Source organism: Rhipicephalus sanguineus, chromosome 7 (assembly GCF_013339695.2).
Source record: "Rhipicephalus sanguineus isolate Rsan-2018 chromosome 7, BIME_Rsan_1.4, whole genome shotgun sequence".
NCBI lineage: Eukaryota > Metazoa > Arthropoda > Arachnida > Ixodida > Ixodidae > Rhipicephalus > Rhipicephalus sanguineus.
The window spans coordinates 7,874,693-7,900,227 of NC_051182.1; the positions used below are offsets into that span (position 1 = coordinate 7,874,693).

At 46.9% G+C, this 25,535-nt stretch overlaps 1 protein-coding gene across 1 annotated transcript; it reads left to right on the forward strand.

The window, feature by feature from the left end:
• The first annotated feature begins 1,584 nt into the window (after positions 1-1,584).
• Positions 1,585-25,104, forward strand: LOC119400571 (uncharacterized). Its single transcript, XM_037667632.1, has 3 exons — positions 1,585-1,842; positions 18,437-18,671; positions 24,578-25,104. The coding sequence occupies exons 1-3, from the start codon at positions 1,585-1,587 to the stop codon at positions 25,102-25,104; spliced, it is 1,020 nt and encodes a 339-aa protein (XP_037523560.1).
• Positions 25,105-25,535: the final 431 nt, after the last annotated feature.

The window sequence follows — 25,535 nt, forward strand, 5'->3', positions numbered from 1 at the left end:
ATCGTTACAAAAAACTGGATACGTGCGGCGAACCCTATTGTATTTTAAATGTTACATTTTATAAGAAGTCTGAAAATAAAGCAGCGCTACTTTACGCACCGACGAGGGAAGAGCTAACAAGGACGGGCGCTTAAACACTTTTAAGTCGCCTGTCAGGAACTGCTATACCTTTAACTTCTGTACTTTTTTGGCGTAATTCAAGAGAAATAAAAAATCTCAAGAGGCTGACCAAGTGCTCATGTTGTCGCTCAGAAGCAACTGTCCTAAACATAAAGACCGCTAGCAATGTACCTTTTACTAGATTACCAAATTTAGAAATTTTTACATAATGCAAGACATACGGGTAGCGTCTGCTATGCCGCCTGTGCTAAGTAATCTATTTTTAGTTAATGCTGATAATGCTCTGTGCAGCAGACTTGAATGTAGTTACGTGAAGAAGCTTTTTGTTCCTAGATGATTATTTCATTTTTATTCAGTCCAGCGTGATTTCACTTGAATTGAACATTGTTGGCATTATTTACATAACCCACGAATGTTTCGGATCATTTATCATAGCCCGTGATCTTCCGGTCGAAGGAAAAATGTACTTTCTTCAGTTGACCTTCAATTTTATTGACGGGCGTGTGTGTTGAAGATATCACCCTAGAGCAGGAAAACGTTTAGTGCCTTTGCAGTCTGCGCATTCGGAACTGGTAAAAAAAAGTGCGGCAGGTTTATGTTTCGGAAGTACTCTGTCAAGATCCCGCTCCCATTTTATGATTGCAGGAGTACACCTTCAGTCAGAACGCTTACGCCTAGCTGGCGCCAGTGTAGCAGCACTGCCGCTCCACATGCTCGGCATTTTATACTTCTCGGGCGACGTGTTGCCCAAATGTGCGACATTAGAACTCACGCGTTTTCTAAGAGTCTACACCACGAATTCTGTCTAGACTTGGTCGCCGTGGTGTCAAAAAACCCATCTCGACAGCAGAGCCACCTGACAAAGCGGTTTGCTTCGAGGCACTGGCACGGATGGCGAGGCAACCAGAACGGCTTGTAGGATTTTCTTTTAATACAGCCGGCTTAAATTGTTAAAACGGTATATCTTCTTTCATTATTTCCCTGACATGGCGTAGTCGACCAAAGAAAATCAATTCAATTCATTGCATTCTGCAACTACGTAACAATTAAGGTGTGGGTTCGAGCTAGTTGGTACTCCATGATGAACACTTCTCGCGCAAAATTTTTTCAGACAACGGACGAAACAGACACGGACGGGCGCAAACTTCCAACTGATTTTATTATCGACAAGTGACATATATACATATATATATATATATATATATATATATATATATATATATATATATATATATATATAGATATATATATATATAGAGAAATATGACTATGACAAAACAAAAACACCAATGGCACAGGTGTGCAGTGTGTCCGCGCGCATCAGCTACTCCCTCCCCCAAATGTGTTGATAATAAAATCAGTTGGAAGTTTGCGCCCGCCCGTGTCTGTTTCGTCCGTTGTCTGAGAAAATTTTGCGTAAGAAGTGTTGATCATGCAACTACGTCCTTCGCTGCTGCAACCACCATGGCCAAAGCCACCCAAAACTTCGCCCAAGCTTACTCGACGACCACGACGGAGGAATTGTTTTTGTCCGTAGACATACGGGTCCTCATCGCAGCTAAGAAGACTGAACTTGCCAGCGAACTCAAGCTAGGCCGCATCCCTGACACGGGTGGAAAAGAAGAGCTTGTCAGGAGACTTATCGCGGACAACGAACGGCGACGAGTCAGCCGCTTGCAGAAGCCGCCAACGACGCAAGGAAATATTAGCAACGAAGAGCTGGCAAGCGTTCGCAGTCGCACAGCTACTAAGGCAAAGCTGCAAGCCAAAATGGAAGCCCTCAAGAGTCAAGTTCAACTTTTGACTACGACGCCACCGAACAATCAGAGCGATAAGACAACCTATGGTGGTGTACCCTTCTTTTCTGTGTCCGTGTGTCAGTGTGCGCTAAAAATAAGTTACGGACCCACTATATTCGTCACGAAGACGCCCAAATGAAAGAGCCGAGCACGCTGGCAATTCACGACAACTAAAATCCAGCGACATCACTGGATTACTGTCAATGATGGCCGAATCCAAAACAAAACTGACACAATATATTGCCCGAGTTCGAGAACCAGTACACGTTCATTCAACCAATGAAATGTCAGCTGCAATTCCATTCTACGACGGCTCAATCCAACACCACGTTCGCAATTGGATAAAAGAGACCGAATGAATGGCGTCACTGGTCACCTTCACGGACTCTAATAAACGCTATCACTCGCTTACGAGGTCCTGCAAGCGAATGGCAGACAAGCTACGGAACAAGCTGCTTGCAAATGGGGCATTGTGGAAGCAAGCAGTTTTCGACCTCTTCAGACGAAGAGCAGGAATGCCTTCACTTACAAGCTATGCGTGCGCTACAACGGGAAGAATCCATTACTGAGCCCATGCACTCAAGAACGCTATGTTAGGGAAAGCGCCGTACTACATGGGACCCGAAGCACGAGGGTGCTATCCTCGACTTTCGCCAGTTTATGTATACCCTTACCTCAGAGGAATTTTTTCACCCTAACCAACATGGACTCCAAAAGGAACTCTCATGCGATACTCAGATTGCACTATTTATCCATGACATAAGCGCTAGCGTAGACCTTAAAATACTAGTTGATGCCCTTTTTATTTGCTTTGAGAAAGCCGTTGACAAAGTTCCCCACAACTGCCTACTACTAAAGCTCTCAATTAAGCCTAAACCAACTTGTCTGCAATTGAATTCAGGACTTCCTCAATAACCGTCAGCAATTTGTAGAAGCTAACGATGCGCCCTCATCCGTTTCTAACATAATCTACGGTGTGCCACAACGTTTTTACTTTACGCCAATGACTTACCCGATAATATGTCATCTAACATCCGCCTCTTTGCTGACGACTCTGTAATCTACCGACCTCTTACTAACGTTTCAGATACAATTACTCTCCAGCGCGACCTACTGAAACTCGACGAGTGGTGTCGCAAATGGCTCATGGTTTTAAATACTAATAAAACTGCACTTGTTTCATTTCACAGACAGCAAAACTTACGCACCGCTAACTATAATAATAAAGAGAACTTTTTGTTGTGCGAGTTCGTGAATGTCCATAATTGCTTTTAAGGCGCGAGAGAACACAATCACAAAAAAGGACACGGGAGAGAGCGCCACTAACAACTGATTTATTTGCAGAAACACACGTACATATGTGTCATTCTCAGTGCGTGCGCAGAAAGCATATTCGCATCAATCGTGATCAGAGAATTGATGGAAGCGTTCTGTATTGGCGAAAAAGGTGACATGAGCGATAGTGACACTTCCGTAGTGTTGTATAAATCAGACAAAACGTTTATTGAGCATGCGTTATCTGGCCACCATTGATGCGAATATGCTGAACATGTGCAAAAACAAACTTTTTTGCAACTTTGTCGCCAGCTGTACACATCATTTCACACTATATACATCTCACATTACGTTTTACCTACACTAAAGCTTCCTGATAATGAGTTATTACAGCTCTCTACTCCATATTTCCGCATTCACAAGTCAACTGAATATCAAGTTTGACGAAGTTTAGGTGGCTGAGTAAGCTTCACTTGTGATGTCACTGTATGTCATGTACTTGAGGAATGAACAAAGGAAGGGACTAAAGGGCTCGTTTTTCTTTGTTAGACAACCTTAATGACAACTAACAGACAGTCAAGCCAAGATAAGTATTGGGGACGTTATTTGTAGCAACTATGACATAAATGTGAAGAAACTAAAGTGGATGAAAAGACAACTTGCCACCAGCAGGGACAGCTTATACAACCTTCGAATAATGCATCTGATGCCCTTTCGATTGAGCTACGGCAGCGGTCTTCCTCCTGCCCATTTTATCGAGTATATCTGTGTATATCGGTCGATGCTGGCAGCACGTTGCCTTTTTGTCCACCTTAATTTTTTTTAATTACTACAAATAACATCCCCCATAGCTTCCTTGGCTTGATTGTCTGTTGGTTCTCTTTAATGTACTTGAGGAAGACTTTCCGTTTCATGTAAAATCTGATGAGGCGCCCTCATTTTTACGATTACGTTGGTCACGTTTGCTGAGGCTGAGGCCCTCATTGGAGCATCACCATGAAAAACAGAGCCATCAGCTCATTTCACCCAAAACGAAAAGTCTCTCAAGTACAATCGACCACAAAATAATACGGGCCACACAAGTGTGTGATGAAATTGCCGTCTACACTGTCTAGGGGCGAGCCATCCGCTGTCGAGAGCATAGCTGTGGCCACGCATTCTCCAGAGCAGCACTCTCGACAGCAGATGGCTCACCACTAAACAGCACAGATGGCAATTTTGGCACGTGCTCCCGTGGTCCATATTATTTCGTGGCCGACTGTATGTGAATTATAGCGACATCACAAGTCAAACATCCACCTAAACTTAGTGCATATTCAGTTCACTTGTCAATGAATCACTCCCATTCCTTCGATATATGAGTAACCTAAACAGGAGACGAAAGTTGTCCATCTACCACAAACGAACACATTCACACCGCCACGTTCATTTCAGTTTGAGCCATCCGGTAAGCCAAAAGCATGAGTTGTGAATACCTTATTCAGAATAAATGACAAGCACTGTAAGTTGGAATCTGACACAAGCAAATGAAATGTGATTTTCACTGAACTAAAAAAAATAGCCTGCCCACATCTCTTCCTTCATAAGACAACCTGGCAGAAAGAAAGCATGTCCAAGAACAATACTCAAAAACAAGAATATTGTATTAATTTATCTCTCCCCTATGTATAGGTATCAGTGCAGTCATCAGCCGTATTTTAAAGAAAGATATAAATATAATCCTTCTACTGACCCCCAAAATCTATGCTACAACATATACATAGAAGTAAAGGGGTTATCTACCAAACCAGTTGTTCAGACTGTGAAGCAGCGTACAGTGGGGAAAATAGAAAAAAAAAAGCAGGAGCATCATCACAACAGTGATGTCAGAACCTGCACTTGACAACGCGACGCCTTAGCCAAACATTTAGAGTAGGCAAGCCACAAAATTGGTTTCAGAGAAACTGAAACTAGCGACCAAGACATGCCAGCAAATTCAACTACTCTTTAAATCGTGTTAATTCAAGATTTCTAGAAGAGTTCGAACCGCTCAAAATGAAACATGCCTACCGTTTATATGCCTGCTCTTCACATACGCAAGACAGTGAGGCCATTAATGTGTACTGTCAGCCCTCTCTGACATCCTAGTCACACGAGGAAAAAAAGAAAAGAAAAGAAGTGAATCTTTATAAAGAAGTTTCCTTCTTTCTCTTCAGTTCTATTTGAAGTTTAAAATGTGCCACCTACCATCTTCATTCTTACTCCCTCTTCGAAACGATCAGAGTTGTTACTTAAAAACCCGGAATGAAATGAACCAACTTTTTTTTTCAGTTAGACATTTCGCTTTTAATCATTTCTGAGTGCACCATACTTTGCAGTGGAAAACGTCATCTGCATTAGGAAATGAGTTTGCTTGCAAAGGGTTCTGTTGCAGTTCAGTGTCAGAATTGCTATGCACCGTTGAAAGGCTGACACTGGTTTGGTGTTTAGAACTGTGGTGTATCTCTTTAGAGCTGTTAAATACCTCTAAACTGATAAACGAACCAGACAAACTGCATTAGATGAAGTTTGGTTGGTTTATGAGCGTAAAAATTCAGTTTCGCCGCAAGGGCGAAGCAATGAATGCGATAGCAAGAAACTAATGTTATACGAAGTGAGGCTCGCCAATAGATACTCTCAGTTTGAACAGCGCTCCCGTTGCAAAGGCGGCCGAAGCAGCGAAGGAAACTAGAGTGCTTCAAGTGTCGAGCTTTGATACTTGATAGTTCGCGCTCATCTTCTGTTTGTTTGTTGAGCGGCATCCCTTGAGCACGACTGACTTCCGTACGCTCCGTAACATGAGCGCGGACATCACGGTGAGAGCTCGAAAATCCCCCTTCCCCTCACCACGAGAAAACCGCGTGAGCGGACAGCGGAAGGGCCAGGTTCTCCCTGCGCAAATATAAGAAGAAGCGAGCGAGCTCGCCGACAACTTTTAAATGCGCCCGTCGCGCTCCTCGCGCCATCTCGCTGGTAATGAAGACACGCTTAGAAGCGCCTGCCGTCTCCGAGTCCTGCCAGCGATAAAGGGATGTGTATATAACGCTCGCCGTTAGCTACCTGAAGAATGTGCGCTTACTGGCGTAGTGGTTAGCGCCACGCGCTGCGGAATGAGAGGTCGCTGGTTCGATTCCGTGCTTCGGAAGCATTTTTCTGAATTATTTTCCTTTGGGACTTTGATATATATCTACATACTTATGCATATACGGTGCATGACGACGGCGACGGCAAAATCCAGCCGAGACTGTCCATATAATTGCTATCGCAATAAAATATTTTGGGTGCTGAATGGTAAAGTTCCTTTCATCATTGCAGAAACAGCATTCCTGCCTCTCTTCAATATCTCAAGAGCACATTATGCCATAAAGAAAACGTTCACTACCGAAACAACACACGTTAACAGCAAGCGGAAGAGTAAGGTATCTGCAGTTCAAGCAGTGCAAATGTAACTCGGCGTGGGTAATCTATTGCTTGCCTGTATTTCCCAACCAAGACATTTGTATGCATTTAAGGGTTTTTACGTTGTTATGCAACATTGTTGCACGACTAGTGCAGCCGTTAAGCAGCTAATAGCCGCGCCAAATTGTGCTGAGAGTGGTCTTTCCTGCTTTTCCTCTTCCAAACAGCATTTTTAACAAATGCTCCACGCTTACATCATGGAGGCACAAAAGCTAGCCAACTCGTAAAATTTAATTGAAGACCTAAAGCATGGCATGATTGTCTTGGTCATTGAAGAGTCATTGTCGTGAAGATAGCCGGTGCAATCCATAGCACCTGCAGGTTTAATTTTGTTGCGTTTCTCTCCGGCTGGAGTTTTAGTGTTCTGATGCTGCGCAGCTATTTTTCTCGTGCTACTGTGATGGCGAGCCTGATAAAGAGGTTTTTTAGGTAAGCAGCTTCGGTTAATGTTTCGTTGCAAATTGTTTAGTACAGTGGATCACAGTGCAACATCATTGTACCCAACCCCTGGCTTCAAGAAGCAAAAGAAGGAAGCCTAACCACTGCTGCCTATGGTTGCAATTTAAGGAGCTTTCATACAACACAATGCGTAGTTGTCAAGAGTAAGCTTTGCGCATTACAGGTGAAGAAACGTACCATATGCCCTCGCTGTAACTATGGCTCAGTTGTGCACATACTGATGCATGGTCTGCATTCATAGTTACTCCTAAATCTTTTTTTTCTTTTTATGTTTGCTTGCTTGAGGCATGCCCGATGTGGAAGCGTGTTGCAAGTACAAATTCTAAAAATTGCTTTGCACCATGATATACACATGGAGAAGAGCAAGCCATTAAAATTGAATGAAAATAACCTGGTCATTTAATTTCGAATCCAATCTTGATACAAATATTGCCTGACCTGCCACATATGGTATGTTGACTATTTTAGTTCATGTTGAAACCATATGGTAAGTCTACATCTCACACTGCCTCTAAAGTGGTTTTGTTGTGGCAGATCAGCTTTTTTTAATACATCAGTATGTGTACCGAAATGTGACATGCCTGTTTCACCACTGCAACTGCTCTAAGATGATGATGTGTTTCGAAACGCAGCGATATTCTGAAGTGAAACCCCTTGAGAATATCTTGCCTTCCAACTTTCTTACACATATTTCCATCGTCAAAGTACACTCCATGTGGTGTTTGGCTACCTTGAATAAGTGTGCATCTTTTAGCTACAATTGACTTGTTTGTCTGACATGCATTTGTAGTTATCCATATGGGTCTGGTTACCCTTTGTTCAAGAAAAAAAATTACGCCATCTCCCGCTAAAGGGGACCATGAGCCGATGCGAAGACGGAGCACTTGCACGATCGCGTTCCGTTGGCGTTCGTTGGGCATGCTACGACCTCGCGTCGTGGAACGCGAAGAGGGACGCTACGCGCGTCGTATCTTCCATCTAGCCTGGCCGTTAATTCTCACAGGGCGAGCGGGGAACGCGGTCGACAGGCGGGCGAGAGGGGGGCAGCGTAGGAGAGGAGAGAGAAGGGGAGGGGACGCGCATGCGCTCTAGGTCATCGCGGCGTTGCGCATGAGAGAATTTCGGCATGTCTAGCCCGCGCTTCAGAGGAAGAGTGGAAAGGGAGAGGGGAAGGGGAGAGGGTGGAGGACAGGGGGAATGGTGAGGGGAAGTGGAGAGGATGTGTGTGGGGAGGGTATGCGCATGCGCAGTAAGGGTGGTCACGCCGCACACCACCACCACCACCACCACCAACGGATTGAGCTCTGCCTTAAGATACCTCGCATCTAAAAGATAGAATAAAGCAGAAACGTGGCAGGTTAACTATAGTCGGGTACAACTTTACAAAAAAGCGGCATTTGCACCTCAAAGGCGGATGCACACGCGCTTCCACCAATGGGCGCGCGCTCTAGACTGACGTCACGAGCCGGACGGCCGGTGCCTCCGCTCAAGGAGAAGAAGCGGGACTATTTCTTTGCCGCGGAGGCAATCGGCTGCCGCGCTTCGGTCATATGGGCGGGGCCTCTCCTTTTTTCTAAAGTTGTACCCGACTATAGCAGAACTGGTCATAGCACAAGTGTGGTTGGAAAGATGGTATAGTAATCATAACAGGGGAGGCCTGTCTGGATATGTGATAACAAATAGCAATACAAAATGTATTGTGTTCTACTTGAAGAGGAAAAAGTTAACATTGTTAAACAATAAAAGAAAATCAGATGTCTATAGTTCCTTCTTCGAGCATTCAGGTGTGACGATGACATCCTTTTCATAGCAGAGGCTGCTCTGCTCCCACTTTTGAAGGAAAGTGGGTACCACTGATCATTTAATGAGTACTACCGCACAGGCAGCTGTACCACGGGGGTCACACAGCAGTTATCCATAGTGTGACGACTGAAGGTGAGCACCAACTTCGAGTTTCCACTAACTCTCCCATGTAACTAATTTTGTTACAGTGGCAAGATGAAATGTTTGTTTGATTAACACAATTTCTAGACCAACGAAATCAAGTTTTGTAGCCATTGTTTGGGCTTATGGTGCTGTTGTTTTGCGAGAGGTGTTCCTTCTAGATTCGATGGAACTTGGAAGTATTCAAGAGGTTGTAGCTCAGGTGCCCACGGGCCAAAGGGCCTTCATTGTTGCAAAAGATGTATCGCCGAATGACGCTGCTGTGCAAGGTATGCCAAAATTGCTTTAAAAATGCAGTTCTTGAAATAAAAAAGGTACATTGCAAAAAAAAAAGCAGGACAAGGAAATGCATATGCCCACACAAGAGCTGTGTGGGCTATGTATATTGTGGTCACGCGTCGTGTGGTCAAGCCGTAGTTGTAACGAAATTGTTTTTGAACTGCTCTGATATAGTTCGCGCAACAGTAGTTCTTTGTGTACTCACAAATTCTCATATATTGCGGCCTAAGGTTCACAGCGCGGTGCCAAAACGCGCTCGTAGCAAAAGCGAAACCATCAGTACGAACATACATGCAGACGCTCATTCATGCAGAGGCACCGTTAGTCGTCGCGAACCCAGGCGATCGCTGGTTGAGGCTTCTTCCTGTTATGCTCCGTTTGGTTATACAGGCAGTCTATTCTAACGAGATATTTCACATAGTTTGCACTCAGCGAGTGACTACCTTTCACGCAAGAGGCCGGTTCAGGGGTCTCCAACAAGGTGACCGCGTGAAGCGGGAGCTCGGTTTTCTGCAAAGAGACAGCGACTGTAGACTATCTTATACTTTCAGTTCGTCAAAGATGATTATTTTGAAAGTAAAGAACACAGTTCCTTTCGAAAGTACATACAGAAATGCCATGGAGGGCTTCCGCGAGGTGTTTTTGTAGAGCGCCGATAGCAAAACCTATGGGGAGCGCGCCGGCGGTATCATACCTAGCACGCAATCGAGGCGCGTCCGATAGAGGGCGACTCCGTAACTCCTCGCGGCCAATACTGCGTGAAAGACGGATTGGATGCGGAGGACATCAGAAGACCTCGTTGCCACGTCAACGACATGAGGCAACATAGATCATTTCATCGTAAGAGGCATCCAAGAATTCCACCAGCTGCACCATACCTCGCACTTCACTACACTTAGACTCCTCATAGCGGCGATCACGAACGGATCCGAATAACAAGTCCGGTCCAGTTGCTGGTGCTCGTTGATCACGGTGATGATGACCGTGTTCAAGAATTATCAAGAACTCCTTCTACACATACAGAAGGGTTCGTGAAACGTGCGTGCATTCTCCATCATAACGGACAACCTATGAGTATAACTGAATGACATAATGCAGCGCTAAAAACACACACACACACAAAGTAAGGAACACAAACCGACGGGACAGGCGCTACTCACAACTTTAATGAAGATTACAAGATTTTGGCACATATATACACATCCCAATGCGCAAACGCAACGTCACAAACCATAGGGGGCGTATCATATCAAAGATTTGAAAAAATTGTGTTCCGCATTGTACAGGAAGACTGACGTCTGACTGACGCAATCATCATTCTTCTCTTTGATGTGGAAAGCCTCGAGAAGTTCACGCGCCGTTTTATCATGGCTTCTGCCCAGAATCCTCACATCATTAAATCTTGGAACACAAGAGCAGGTCTTACAATGCGCCGAAAGGTGCGCAGCGAAATCCTTCTTTAGATTGTTTGCGTGTTCCCTAATGCGGTCATTAACACATCTGCCCGTTTGTCCCACATAGGACTTCCCACAAGTTAGTGGTATTTCATATACCACCCCCGTCGCACACCGAGTGTATGGGGTGGCATGCTTGACTTGGCAGCCCGTCTTTGAGGCGCCCATGATGCGGGGGCACAGTTGGGCCAGCTTATTGGGTGCGGAAAAAACCACAGGTACATCGTACCTGTGAGCCACCTTTTTCAATTTGTGGCTCACCTTGTGCAAATAAGGCACAACAACCGGCCGTTGGCCGCTCCGCTCACCAGCTGTAGCCGCGTTTCCCGCGCCCCTGCTTTTAGCTTGCGGTGCAGAGATCCTGCCACAGATGCAATGACCGAATGAGGGAAGCCGGCTTTTGATAGCCGATCCAATTGGTGAAGAAAGCTGTCCCGCATCTTGTGCTCACAAGACTTTTTGAGCGAGGATCCCAGACACAGTGTGGCAATGGCCCTCTTCACCAGCTTGGAGTGGGCAGACTCATACGGCAACAGTTCTTTTTAGGGGCGAAGCTCCTTAAGGCGGCACCCGTTCGTCCCTCGTCGTGCTCGTAGTAGTGAGTAGCAAGTCTTACGCTTTGACATCCAAGGTGGTGCCGGTGGGAGATTTCTCCTGTGCGTTGTTGAACAATAAAAAATTCGCAGCGTGCGCGTTAACTAAAAGCCGAATTCTTCTGTCTCTCATTCCCCATTAGCAGCCATTGGCATGTTCCAGTAGGAAACGTTAGTAGAAGTAGAAGTGCAAGTGTTAGCTAAAAGCCGACTTCTTCTGTCTCTCATTGCCATTAGCAGCCATTGTTTACCTCCAAGGTAGTGCCTGGTGAGATTTCTCCTGTGCGTGATTAAACAATAAAAATTTTGTTCAAAACGCCGTTGATTGATGAAATAAACCAACGAAAGACGCCAGATGTTTTGTAAAAGCAGAACGAAAGAACGCCAGATGTTTTTCTTAAAGTGTATTCGCCTTTTCGGTCGGTTTGAAGATTGCGATAGTAGCAGCGCGTGTTGCACCCCAAGAAACTTCCGGTCACTTCAATCATCAGATCTCTAACGGCGAAGCAGAAAGCGTGTTTTTTATGTTGTGCCAAAGTAAGGAAAGACACTTTCTTCGCTTTCAGGTAAAAGGAGGGCGCTTAAAGTGATGGCCTAACTCTTGTACTGCTGTGTGTGCAGCTCAGAAGAATATTTATTTAAAATATTTGGCCAGACACAGGGAGAAAATTGGTGAAAATGTGCGGGCTACTCGCTAAGGCTTTTTATCCCCGCCAATGCTACTAGGCTACGCCGGCGCACAAAACCGGAAGCCGTCTAGGAGCTGTGTTTACAAACAGCGAAAAGGTCTATTAGTAGTACTTGTATGTAGCCACCTCGCCCGATCGTCAACGTGCGAGGTGGACCGGCAACGGCGCGAGGACCCTGCCGTACGAGAGTTAAATCACACTAAAAGACATACTTTGCGGGCGATACACTCTAGTGAGCTTTCAACTTTTCGTCTTAATGTACATGATAAAGAAATTATTTCTACGAAAAACGCAAGGCACACCTTGAGCAATATGTTTGGTTTTGGGACGCTAAATGGAACCATGAGGCGATGCGAAGCCGGAGCACTTGCACGATCGCGTTCCGTTGGCTTTCGTTGGGCATGCTACCGACCTGGCGTCGTGGAACGCGCGTCCTGTCTTCCCTCTAGCCTTGCCTTTAATTCGCACAGGGCGAGCGGGGAATGCGGTCGCTCTTTCGCTCGGGGGCGGACTTCTTCCTTGCATTTCACCGATCACAAGTGATAATGAAGGGACCACGTAAACCAACAGTACAATAAAAGTTTGATGTTTAATATATACACGATGTTTCACACTCTTTATAGTATGTACTGGGCGCATTTCACGGAAGAGTTTCACGGTTTACAGATGATTCCCTCCGTAGCTTCGCCCCACTCATCATCATTCACCCCGTGGATATGCTGTGATTTTTTTTGCTCTCGGTAAATAGCACCAGCAAACGTGATCCTCTGAAAAAGTTAGTCTCAAATCTAAAAACTGTATGCTATTTCCAATGGGGTTCTCATGGGTAAAAGTGAGGCCTTTACCATTAGCTTTAAAAACATCTAAACCTTGTCGACCTCGGAAACTTTAAAAGAACACGCGTGGTTCATCACAATTAAAAAGTCGTCGACATATCTAAAAACCTTTAAAACAGGCTTTCCCATGAAGCAGTTGTCAATGTTCTGATCTACTTCCGATAGGAAAATGTCACAGAGTAAAGGTGCTACGCACGAACCAATACAAATGCCCTTCTTTTGAAGATACAAACGGTTGTCAAAGGTGATAAAAGTATTCTTAAGGTAAACATCAAGTAAAACTAAAAAGCAATCTACACTTATACCCACGGCATTTTGAAACTGAACTTCCCCATTATATTCAACACATTTCTTAACCGTAGAGAAGAGAGCATCATGTGGCACAGAGTCAAACAGTTCTTCAATATCTACAGAAAAAGCGTAGCCAATTCTCTGATTATCCTGAAAGAACCGACATATTTCATCGGAGTTACCAACACGACAAGGATCACGAAGTTTCAGCTGTTTCAAGCACTTCAAGAGGAATCTACTAACATGCAATTGCCAAGTACCGCGTTCACTCACAATAGCTCTCAAAGGAACACTAGGTTTGTGCGTCTTAGCATTGAAAAAAATTGACAAAGCCCCACAAGCACTCTTATCTATGTTTCTCGCGAGTTGCTGCAAATTATTCTTATCACAAAGATTGAACATGTTCTTCTTCGCTCTTGACATGGTAACTTTAACCGGCGCGAAATTCTTGTGAACAGCCTGTGATGCTTTTTCAGTAAACAAATCCTTAGGCATTACAACAAAATTGCCCTCTTTGTCAGCGTGTAGAAGGCAAAGATTATTGCCTTTAAAAAACCTAGTCAAGCGCCCAAGGGGGGCACTTTTGCTAAGGCAGTCTTTGTTAGCATGTTTTTGTAGGCAGTCCATACCTTCTAGAAGGCATCTTTCGCGTTGCTCAGAGTTCGTAGTTCCCGCCAAACGTCTGTTCAGTGCTGCCAGCTCATGCGCGGGTATCCGAGGAGCCACACCGTATTTGGGTCCTTTCCCAAGAATCCTTGCGCAGTCGTCGGGAACGGACGTACCTCCCACCACTAGCAAACCAGTGGTACCGCTGTTATTTCCGTCCTTCTCTTGAGGCTTTCTAAGGTGTCCCAGTAGCTTGACCAGGATGCTATTCCAGGCAGCCTCTGTGGTTTCATGGACGGTGCGCCTAAAGCCATGTAACTCTCTCACCGCTATAAAGTGCGGGTGACGAGAGAAGCACAACAATTTTAGCCAGTCATGACATAGACGAATCTTGCTCCACAATTCGGACCGTAGAATTTTGCACACCCGTTTAACGTGACTCCAAGTCGGTGTGGTAGTGCCGAAGAAGGCAACCACTTCGTTTGGGACGAAGCCTTTCCTGGTACAAAAGCCGATGTATCTCACCCGACAGCTCCACGATGTTGGCGATGAGCGTGAACACATTAGGAAAGGTCGGAGACACAGGAGTAGGGAAAGTAAGGCCCGCTGTATGAGAAATATACTGCAGAAGAACGTGTTGTTGGACGAGTTGGTGCTTGCTGAATGACATTTTGTTGTAATGCCTAAGGATTTGTTTACTGAAAAAGCATCACAGGCTGTTCACAAGAATTTCGCGCCGATTAAAGTTACCATGTCAAGAGCGAAGAAGAACATGTTCAATCTTTGTGATAAGAATAATTTGCAGCAACTCGCGAGAAACATAGAAAAGAGTGCTTGTGGGGCTTTGTCAATTTTTTTCAATGCTAAGACGCAGAAACCTAGTGTTCCTTTGAGAGCTATTGTGAGTGAACGCGGTACTTGGCAATTGCATGTTAGTAGATTCCTCTTGAAGTGCTTGAAACAGCTGAAACTTCGTGATCCTTGTCGTGTTGGTAACTCCGATGAAATATGTCGGTTCTTTCAGGATAATCAGAGAATTGGCTACGCTTTTTCTGTAGATATTGAAGAACTGTTTGACTCTGTGCCACATGATGCTCTCTTCTCTACGGTTAAGAAATGTGTTGAATATAATGGGGAAGTTCAGTTTCAAAATGCCGTGGGTATAAGTGTAGATTGCTTTTTAGTTTTACTTGATGTTTACCTTAAGAATACTTTTATCACCTTTGACAACCGTTTGTATCTTCAAAAGAAGGGCATTTGTATTGGTTCGTGCGTAGCACCTTTACTCTGTGACATTTTCCTATCGGAAGTAGATCAGAACATTGACAACTGCTTCATGGGAAAGCCTGTTTTAAAGGTTTTTAGATATGTCGACGACTTTTTAATTGTGATGAACCACGCGTGTTCTTTTAAAGTTTCCGAGGTCGACAAGGTTTAGATGTTTTTAAAGCTAATGGTAAAGGCCTCACTTTTACCCATGAGAACCCCATTGGAAATAGCATACAGTTTTTAGATTTGAGACTAACTTTTTCAGAGGATCACGTTTGCTGGTGCTATTTACCGAGAGCAAAAAAAGAACTGTTGCCGTATGAGTCTGCCCACTCCAAGCTGGTGAAGAGGGCCATTGCCACACTGTGTCTGGGATCCTCGCTCAAAAAGTCTTGTGAGCACAAGATGCGGGACAGCTTTCTTCACCAATTGGATCGGCTATCAAAAGCCGGCTTCCCTCATTCGGTCATTGCATCTGTGGCAGGATCTCTGCACCGCAAGCTAAAAGCAGGGGCGCGGGAAACGCGGCTACAGCTGGTGAGCGGAGCGGCCAACGGCCGGTTGTTGTGCCTTATTTGCATAAGGTGAGCCACAAATTGAAAAAGGTGGCTCACAGGTACGATGTACCTGTGGTTTTTTCCGCACCCAATAAGCTGGCCCAACTGTGCCCCCGCATCATGGGCGCCTCAAAGACGGGCTGCCAAGTCAAGCATGCCACCCCATACACTCGGTGTGCGACGGGGGTGGTATATGAAATACCACTAACTTGTGGGAAGTCCTATGTGGGACAAACGGGCAGATGTGTTAATGACCGCATGAGGGAACACGCAAACAATCTAAAGAAGCATTTCGCTGCGCACCTTTCGGCGCATTGTAAGACCTGCTCTTGTGTTCCAAGATTTATTGATGTGAGGATTCTGGGCAGAAGCCATGATAAAACGGCGCGTGAACTTCTCGAGGCTTTCCACATCAAAGAGAAGAATGATGATTGCGTCAGTCAGACGTCAGTCTTCCTGTACAATGCGGAACACAATTTTTTCAAATCTTTGATATGATACGCCCCCTATGGTTTGTGACGTTGCGTTTGCGCATTGGGATGTGTATATATGTGCCAAAATCTTGTAATCTTCATTAAAGTTGTGAGTAGCGCCTGTCCCGTCGGTTTGTGTTCCTTACTTTGTGTGTGTGTTTTTAGCGCTGCATTATGTCATTCAGCAAGCACCAACTCGCCCAACAACACGTTCTTCTGCAGTATGAGTATAACAACTGTAACTGTGACTGTAACGTACGAGCAGTACGCCTGCGCGTGCCACTCGGCTGTGTATATATCTAGGGAAACTTTCCTGAATGAAGCTTAGTGGAGAGTAACGCACGTCCTGTGCATCTGTGTTCCTTCTTTGTCCTGTTCGAGTTCGCACTATCCAGCATTGAAGAATATAAGCACTACATATCAGCCATGTTGCTGTTGCCGTCGTTACGCAACTGTAAACAACTGGCTATATAATAGATATGCGACTCTTCAACATATGAATGTGGGTATACCACTTCCATATTTCTCTAGCGTCATTCCTTAACGTTTCGCTTAATGTGAAAAATTAGCCACAGTCACCATCTCGCGCATGATTCGCATAACATCGATTCCCACGGTACGTGGGATCTGTCGAATTTTTTTCACTGAGTCCTCGTCGGCGTACCGGTGTGCGAACCCACACACGGTCGCCGGGCTGGTATTCTTCATGGTGTCGTTGAAGGTTGTAGCGACGGCTGTCGGTCTCTTGCTGGCACTGGATGCGCAGACGAGCAAGTTGTCGGGTTTCTTCGACGCCTTGCAGGTAGACGGTGACGTCGATGTTTTTCTCGTCGGTGACGTTGGGTAGCATTGAAGTAAGGTGGCAATTGGGCTAGTTGGACATGTTTACCTTAGCGCAACGACGACGAGGACACCGAGAAGAGGAGACAAAGCACAGCGCTGTCCTCTTCTCTGTGTCCTCGTCGTCGTTGCGCTAAGGTAAACATGTTCAAGTATTACCACCAACTGGCCCAGCTATCAGTTCTTCTACTGGGCTAGTTGGAACGTACTCGCCATGTTCAGCGCAAAAAAAGGAACACGAAAACACAAGGAAGTGCACGACACAAGCGCTGTCTAACAATTGAAATTTTAATGGAAGAAACGTGTCATATATATGTTTGGTTTTTGTGGTTTTTTGTTTTGTATTTTTGTTTGTTTTTTGTTTCTTTTTTGTGCTTATATATGACACGTTTCTTCCATTAAAATTTCAGTTGTTAGACAGCGCTTGTGTCGTGCACTTCCTTGTGTTTTCGTGTTCCTTTTTTTTGCGCTGAACATGGCGAGTTGGGTAGCATGACGTCGAGGGTCATTGCCGGGCTCCTTTCGTAGACCAACTTGTATGGCGTCATCTGCGTCGTTTCTTGTACGGCCGTGTTTTATGCGAAAGTCACGTACGGAAGGATGGCATGCCAAGTCTTGTGCTCGACGTACGTGGCCAGCGTGTGGGCCATGGTCTTATTTAGACGCTCTTTGAGGCCATTAGCATGGGGGTGGTAGGCGGTGGTCCGGCGGTGATTTGTCTGGCTGTATCTCAAGAGTGTCTGGGTTAGGTCCGCAGTAAAGGCCGTACCTCTCTCAGTAATGAGGACCTCTGGGGCGCCGTGACACAGTACGATGTTTTCAACGTACAACTTGGCAACCTCGGCGGCCCTGCCTTTCGGCAGGACCCTTTTCTCGTCGCAGCGGGTGAGACAATCGGCAGCTACGAGGATCCATTTAAAAGTACACGATGCTGGGCTAGTCGGTTCATGTTCAACTACAAGCCACAAAAGTATGTGTCATGATGTGCATGACGCCCGGCACGTTTTGCTTGAGCAAGCGCAATCGACAAACGAAGGCGACAAATATACTATAAATACACACTTCCATTCCACTCAACAACACAATTACACACACAGAAGAGTAAAAACAACTACGAATATGTAGGTCTCCTAAACACAAAACACATTATAGTATTTAACACGTCCTACCACGGCAAAGTTCTACGCGCGTCCGTAATCACATTTCGTGAACCAACGTCTATAGAAGGTAAAACGTCGGGTCGCTTACGATGAAGATCGTTCGCGCTGGCACCAGACCGGCGCTCACCGCGTCCGTCGCTACCAGCGTTTCCGCTGGTGTAGAAGGGCGCTCCGCAAAGGATGCGAGGTACTCGTACGTCGTACCCTTTTGGCAGAATGAGATTGGTGCCGGCCGGCACTTCTGGCACGTCTCGGCTCACCCGGGCCCGTGTGCCCGGGTGAGCCGAGCCCGTGCGCGGCCCCCTGTCTGCCCAGCCCGTGTGCCGTTCGCGGGCCAGACAAGGGGCCGCAAGCCCGGGCTCGTTCACGGACGGCGGCGTAACCGCTGACCTGTCCCGGACAGCCGGCCAGCTAGACGACCGGGTCATGAAGACAGCCGCTCGCCGAGGCTGGCACTCCGGCGGGCCTCCACGCTCCACAGGACTGGGGCAAGACCCAGACTGCCCGGACCATCGGCTGTCTTCTCCGTCGTCTTGGCCACCGTTCTCTTGTGCGCGCGCCAGCCCTCCAAGACGGCGTATATGTCGCACACCTCTCGCTTCTTTTTCATTTTGCATTTTCTTTACTCGCATTCCTTCTCTGGTCTTCCTCTTTTTTTCCACTTCTCTTGTCATCGCTGACAAGAGGGCCCCCACATTTTCGAGTTTTTGCTCGCGAAAAACTTCATTCATAACAGCCACCACACTCACAGTAGCACACCTCACTTCGTTGCAGGTAACCGGCGCTTCACTTCATCATCACTGCACTTCACCATTACGCACGTCACATGTCGTCGAGTATTCTGCACTAGCACTGCAATTCATCATCACACACATCACATCTAGTTGAGTACCGTCGGGTTGCACCAGACCATCATAAGGAAAATAAAAAAAATTCACGCACACACCGAAACAACCCTCCAGTCCAAAAGGTAGTATTGTCTGTACGAACGATTACTGGTGGCAGAATGCATCGCCCTACTCATAAAATCAGCCCCCACATTGTCTCCACCCTTGATGCACTGCACAGAAAAGAAAATCTTCGAGTGCTAGCCGGGCACGACTTTCGCGTTGTTATGCTTTACCATGTTTAGATATTCTAATGGCAGATGATCAGTATGTACCAAAAACTGAGTTCTATGCAAGCAAATATGAAACCATTTTACAGCCCATATTAAGGAGTATCATTCCTTTTCTACTGTAGCATAGTTCCTTTCACGGTCATTGAATATTCTACTTACGTAGAGCATAGGGTGTAATACGCCAAAATAGATCAGCACGAAGGACGGGGCGAAAGACACAATAACCACATGACAAGTACTGACTGCCAACTGAGGATGATTTGATGAAAGTGTCTTCTTTATATAGTCACATGTCACCACCGTCAAGAGCAAGGTAAATGTAAATGGTAGCGAAGCTTCCATAGAAGCCCATACGTTCAGAAAATGGCGGCTCATCAGCTGCTCAAGGGGCTTAGCGCCATCTGTGTGAGGAGGGAACACTTCCGGCGGAACAGAAAATAAAGCGGATGTGATGCAATATCCGGTAAAAGGTGACGTCGTTTTGTTGTCACTAGCGCGAAATTTGACCTCAAAATATTTTTCTTGGGCCCCTCATTACTAAGGACTCGCGCTACGGCGAGCCGGCAACCCATTGGCGAGTTCATTGAAGCCATAGCGCTGATAAGACATGGACGACAGAAAGAGGACAGGACGTGCACGTCCTGTCCTCTTTCTGTCGTCCATGTCTTATCAGCGTTATGGCTTCAATGAACGTAACAAACCAACTAGCTCAAAAGCCTGTCCCCTTGGCGAGTGCGCTTGAAGCCAACGCTAGATAAACTAATATCGACACGTGACTAAACAGCGGTGTTTAAGTGTACCGCCGTTCAATTCGCCTTGGCTTTACTAGGAAACCTTAGTCTTGGAGCTTTTATTCTGCGTTGGTGTCATCTTCCATAGGGTGAATAAAGTAGGCAGCAGCGTACCTTTCATGTTCGCAACGTTGCTGATGTTCTTCGCACATGCGCAGGGGACTTAAAGAGCGCACTGCATGTGTGCTTCAGTTCTAATGAGAAGAAGTGACTCCTGGTCACGCCAAAATAATGATATTTCAGTTTTATTCAATGGTCAAAATAACACAATTTTATCACACCCTACACAATGCGCAACAAATGTCGTAGTAAGTACAAAAAGTGCGTACACTACATGCACTATGTTTTGCCTTAGGTTCCGATAAATTAACCTTACGTGTAACGTATCAAGACATGCGAATTGTAGCGCAACAGATAACTTAGCGATCTGCTCACCGATAGCAGGAAATAAAGTAGGCACTGCGTGTTCACGAAGGAAACCGGGCAGCAGGAATACTGATCCATGAAAATCCAGCAAGCACACTACTCCGAACCGTTGCCCCGGTGTCTTATCTAGAAGAGAAGGCTCGCCAGGCATACGCTTGTTGCTACTGCATCCTTGGAACACCACATCGTTTCCGCGATTACCGAGGAAAGCGTTCGGCGTGAAATGTTAGCCTCGTCGTGGCGTTGCCCGTTGAACACCGCAGCCAACACGTTCACCAACGATCAAACGGACCTCGCAACTTCGCGAACACCAATATCAAATTCTCACCACAATAATTCATATAACGCATGCAAGTGCGAAACACCAGAACACGTGAGGGGGTGTGTCGTTGCAGACGAGTTTACGAGCGCGCCTTTCGATGCACCGCAAGGGCTGCACTGAATAACAATGACGTGCGCCTCTCTTCAGGGGGCGCTAAGAAAAAGGTTTTTCGTAATAATTAAACACTATCCTACGTTCTTGGCACATTGCACCTACATAATATTGTTCACGAATTAAATGTAATTTGTAAATCATCAAGATTGCTTCGCCCTTGAATAAAACTTGGTTTTTCGGTATTAGTGTTTGTTCCCTCCAAACATAGTCGCGCTTCAATCGCAGCGCCCATAATTCTCCTTGCTGGTGTCGTTGGCAATAGATTCTGAACCGCTTTTCGCCCGAAGCTTCGCGACCTATTTGGATCGACCTTGGTCAAGAGCCCACACGCGCGAAACCAGTAATAGCAGCAATCATGAACGCTATCTCATAACAAAACCTGAATCGACGCACAGTTAACAACCGGAACAACACACACAGATTATACAGACGCACATGGCAATTGTCAAAAGACACTTAAAGACACACTATCGAGTTTATTTTGTAAGTGCACACATCTCGTTAAGAAACTACATTGCACATGCTCCTCCTATCAGCACAGAAAGCAAGAATTTCGGTGACTAAAACGTGGCAGCTTCGAAAGACGAAGAACACACCGCAAAACCGAGGCTGCTCTGACATACAGAAGATGATCAACAAATGAAACTCAGCCCTGTCTAGTTAAAACTTAAAGGCTGCTCATACGTGGCCTTCCAAAAACGCCGGATCGAATCCCGGCCGCGGCGGCTGCATTTTCGATGGAGGCGAAAATCTTTGAGGCACGTTTACTTAGATTTAGGTGCACGTTAAAGAACCCCAGGTGGTCGAAATTTCCGGAGCCCTCCACTACGGCGTCTCTCATAATCATATCGTGGTTTTGGGATGTTAAACCCCTGATATTATTATATTTTATTCTAAAAACGCCATCTCGTGTTTGGAGAGAAATAAGGAAGGTTTTCTAACACACTGATCGCCAGCTTTGTAGATAAGAAATGCCTCCATTATTTCTCTCCAATTTGTTGCTCGCTCTTTTTAAAAATCTGCTTCTCTGAAATTCTGATGCACAACCGCACCAGCGGCAGTGGTCCGCCAGGTGCCCTCCTGAATTGTTTTGCACATTCAACCTGTGCTCTCGAGCCTGTGGGAACCACGCCCACCGGCTATCGCGAGATAGCGCTACGTGCTGCGCAGAGACGGTGCGCGTGGCCCAGCTGCGCGGCTTAAAAGGGGCAGCCTGCACGCTGCCCAGAGAGACGTGCCTGGGCTGCCAGGAAGGACGGATGCTGCCACCCGCGCTGGCCGATTGCTGCTGCCGCCGATCATGGTCGCCGCCTCGTCGTCTCGTGTCCCTGGACCGACAATTATTATAGCGCAAAGCAAGACGAAGACAAAAGGTACACAAAGACGAGCGCTAACTTCCAACTGGGTTTATTGTGCAGAACACGAAAATATATAGGTGGCAGAACCACGTGACATAAGATGAGCAATGCAAAGAATACCAAATACATACAAAGAAACCAAAGGAAACATGAAGGTTTCGTTTTTTTGTTTTTTTTGTTTTTGCTTTTCCTTGATGTTTTCTTTGGTTTCTTTGTATGTCTTTGGTATTCTTTGCATTGCTCATGTTGTGTCACGTGGTTCTGCCACCTATATATTTTCGCGTTCTGCACAATAAACCCAGTTGGAAGTTAGCGCTCGTCTTTGTGTACCTTTTGTCTTCGTCTTGCTTTGCGCTATAATAATTGTCATGACCTACCAACTAGCCCAAGGCGCTACCCTTTCCTGGATCGACCCCGCCGTATGCAGCGTAGAGTTGAATAAATTATTGTTGTTTGTTGTGACTTGAAGACTCCGTCGTCCTTGCTTGAACTACGGACAGGACGCAGCAAGCCCAGTACCCACAGTTGGCGCCCAACGTGGTTTTTGCTCCCGCCCGTAGGAATAGCACGGTGGACGTAGGTCCAGTCCCTCGTCCTGTTCGTTGAGTCTCCGTGTAGCGCACACTTGTGCGTGTTGTTTTGTGGCGCGGGTTTTTTTATTCCTCTTCATGGCGCAGGCAGACGGAAAGCACCTCCGGTCCGGGACGATCGTGCCTACCGGCGGCGAGCAGGATTCTTCGCACGAGCAGGCTGACCAGCTGCTGGCACAGCAGCAGAACACATTTCAGCGTGTCGCTGAGTTGTGCAACACGGTCATGGTCCGCATGGGCACTCGGGCCGGCGAACCACAGCTCCTACCTCCGGCCACGCTACCCACGTACACGGGTTACGATGACCCGAAATCAGTGGTTGACTTCCTAGAGGAAAAAGACAGGTATGTCAAAGCGACCGGGACCTCGAAAGCGCACGTGATGGCTCGAATCCTGCCGTTGGCTTTACGGGATGCCGCAGGACGGTGGTGGAGGCTACAAACGCCTTTCGCCACATGGGCAGAATTTGAACAGCGCTTCCGAGAGGAATTTCTGCCCCCTGGGTACGAGCTCCGAGTCCAGCGTGAGCTCGAACTAAGAACACAGCATCTGGACGAAAGTTTGCTCGAGTAAGTCTGGACGATGCAGGAACCGACTGCCTCGGTTCCTCCGAGGCAGCACCGACTGCCTCGGAAAGGGACCAAGTAGCTCGGGTCATTCGACAGAGTCATCGCAGATTCAGGCCATTTCTTTATGGGAGCACATTCGAAACCCTTCAGCACCTCGCACGGGAGGCCCGCGGTGTACAAGACGCCCTGTTAGCTGAGAGCACTTACGTGCCACCGCCAGCGCCGCAATCTACTCTTGAGCCGTCACTGGCTTGGCGCGCCCCCGTAGCCAGTCCCTCATGCGACCTGACGAGCCCAGGAGCATTCACGGCTATCTCCTCCCGCGCCCTGGACCCCTTCGCACATGAGCAAGGGCGGCGCGGGGCCCCATTCGATACCGTATCAGTAGTAAGCTGTCCCTGGGAGCAAGTGTCCGCGGAGCAGCGTCGTAGTGCAGAGCGCTCCCTCCTTACTCGAGCCATACAAGAGCATAGTCGGTCGGAACCCCAGTCCGGATACGCCGGGTTCACAAGTCATGCGCGAGCCGACTGCGACAGGCGCCCCTGTTATGGGTACTCCGGGGGCCACTCCGCCAAAAGGCTTGATTTCAGTGATAGGTTAACTGGCCAACGCAGACATACGCATGACGTATGCTACCAGTGCGGTCAAACTGGTCATGTGAGGCGGCAATGCTTTGCGCGCAGTAGCACGAATGCAGGAGGTTCGGGAAACTGCTTCGGCCGGCGACACCAAACACTGGCGGTTTGTCGCAACCCACGGCCGTCAATGCCAGGAGCGTGGAACGCAGTCCGGGGTGCGTAATGGAGGAACATCAAGCTGGTGAGTCAGTCATCGTTCCCTCTGTTTGCCGCATAATGCAGGTAAAGTCTCCAGAACCAACGATGAAAGTTAAAGCGCTGGGCATTACCGTACCTGCACTTCTTGATACGGGTTCAGGAATCTCGCTCATCGGTGACATGTTGCTGGAGAAGTGTAAAGCCAAAAAAAAAGTGTACGACAAATTTCGTAACACAAATGTTCAATTGCGGATGGCATCAAACCACGTATGAAGTTCTGAAGGTTGTGTTCGTTTACGAATAAGTTTTAATGGCAAAACGAAGCGCCAGCGATTCTTTGTTTGCCTGGTTTATCAGTGTCAATGTTTCTCGGCCGACATTTTCTTGCAGACGAGGGGTTCACACTCGACTTTCCTACAAAAGGCTACCGCCTTCACAGACAGTCCGAGGCAGCGCCCTTTGCGGAGAAGATAGACTTCGTGCCTGTACCAGGACACGCGGAAGGCGTGGCAGCCATGCACACCACTCTGTCGTCAGCAGTCATGCAGTCCCTCAGCGACTTCACGGGAACGAACCACCAACGGAAGCAGCTAGAGGCCGTGCTGACACCGTTTTCAGGAATGTTTACGGAACATCCTGGGAAGACCGACGTTCTAGTGCATCGCATCAACACCGACGACGCCCGGCCATGGCGTTGCAACCTGAGACCGCTGAGCCAGCACAAGCGAGCCGTTCTCGATAAAGCCCTGGACGAAATGATCGACATAGGAGCCGTACGACCCTCGGACAGTCCGTGGGCCTTCCCTGTGGTATTGGCCCCAAAGAAAGATGGAACGGCACGTCTTTGTGTGGACTACCACAGGCTCAACGCAGTCATGGTGAGACATTCCTACCCTTTGCCAGCAATATCGGCATAAGTTATGCGCTGGGAAACGCAAAGTTCTTCACCACTATCGACTGTTCTCGTGGGTATCTGCAAATCGAGGTTCACCCTGATGATATCCCGAAAACGGCATTCGCATGTCATAGAGGCTTGCTCGAGTTTGTGCGCATGCCCTTTGTTCTTTTCAATAGTCCGAGTTCCTATCAGCGCATGATGGATATGGTCCTGCGTGATGCAAAGTTTAATTATGCACTTTGATATCTTGATGATGTGACGGTGTTTTCGCGCACGTTTGAAGAGCATCTTGAACACTTGCATACGGTGCTACAGCGCATGTCAGCAGCCGGTCTAACTGTTCATCCCGGAAAACTGCATCTCGCTACTAACAAGATCAACCTTCTTGGGTTTGTTGTCGACAACGGCGTACTAAAACCAACCCAGATAAACTGAAGGCAATTGCAGATT

What these genes read in the sequence shown, in the direction of transcription:
- LOC119400571 (XM_037667632.1), top strand. Translation starts at nt 1,585, where the DNA reads ATGGCCAAAGCCACCCAAAACTTCGCCCAAGCTTACTCGACGACCACG. An exon ending in ATATTAGCAACGAAGAGCTG is followed by an intron (nt 1,843 to 18,436) that starts GCAAGCGTTCGC and finishes CTGTCTGCCCAG; the next exon opens with CCCGTGTGCCGTTCGCGGGC. An exon ending in GTCTTGGCCACCGTTCTCTT is followed by an intron (nt 18,672 to 24,577) that starts GTGCGCGCGCCA and finishes ATTTTCTTGCAG; the next exon opens with ACGAGGGGTTCACACTCGAC.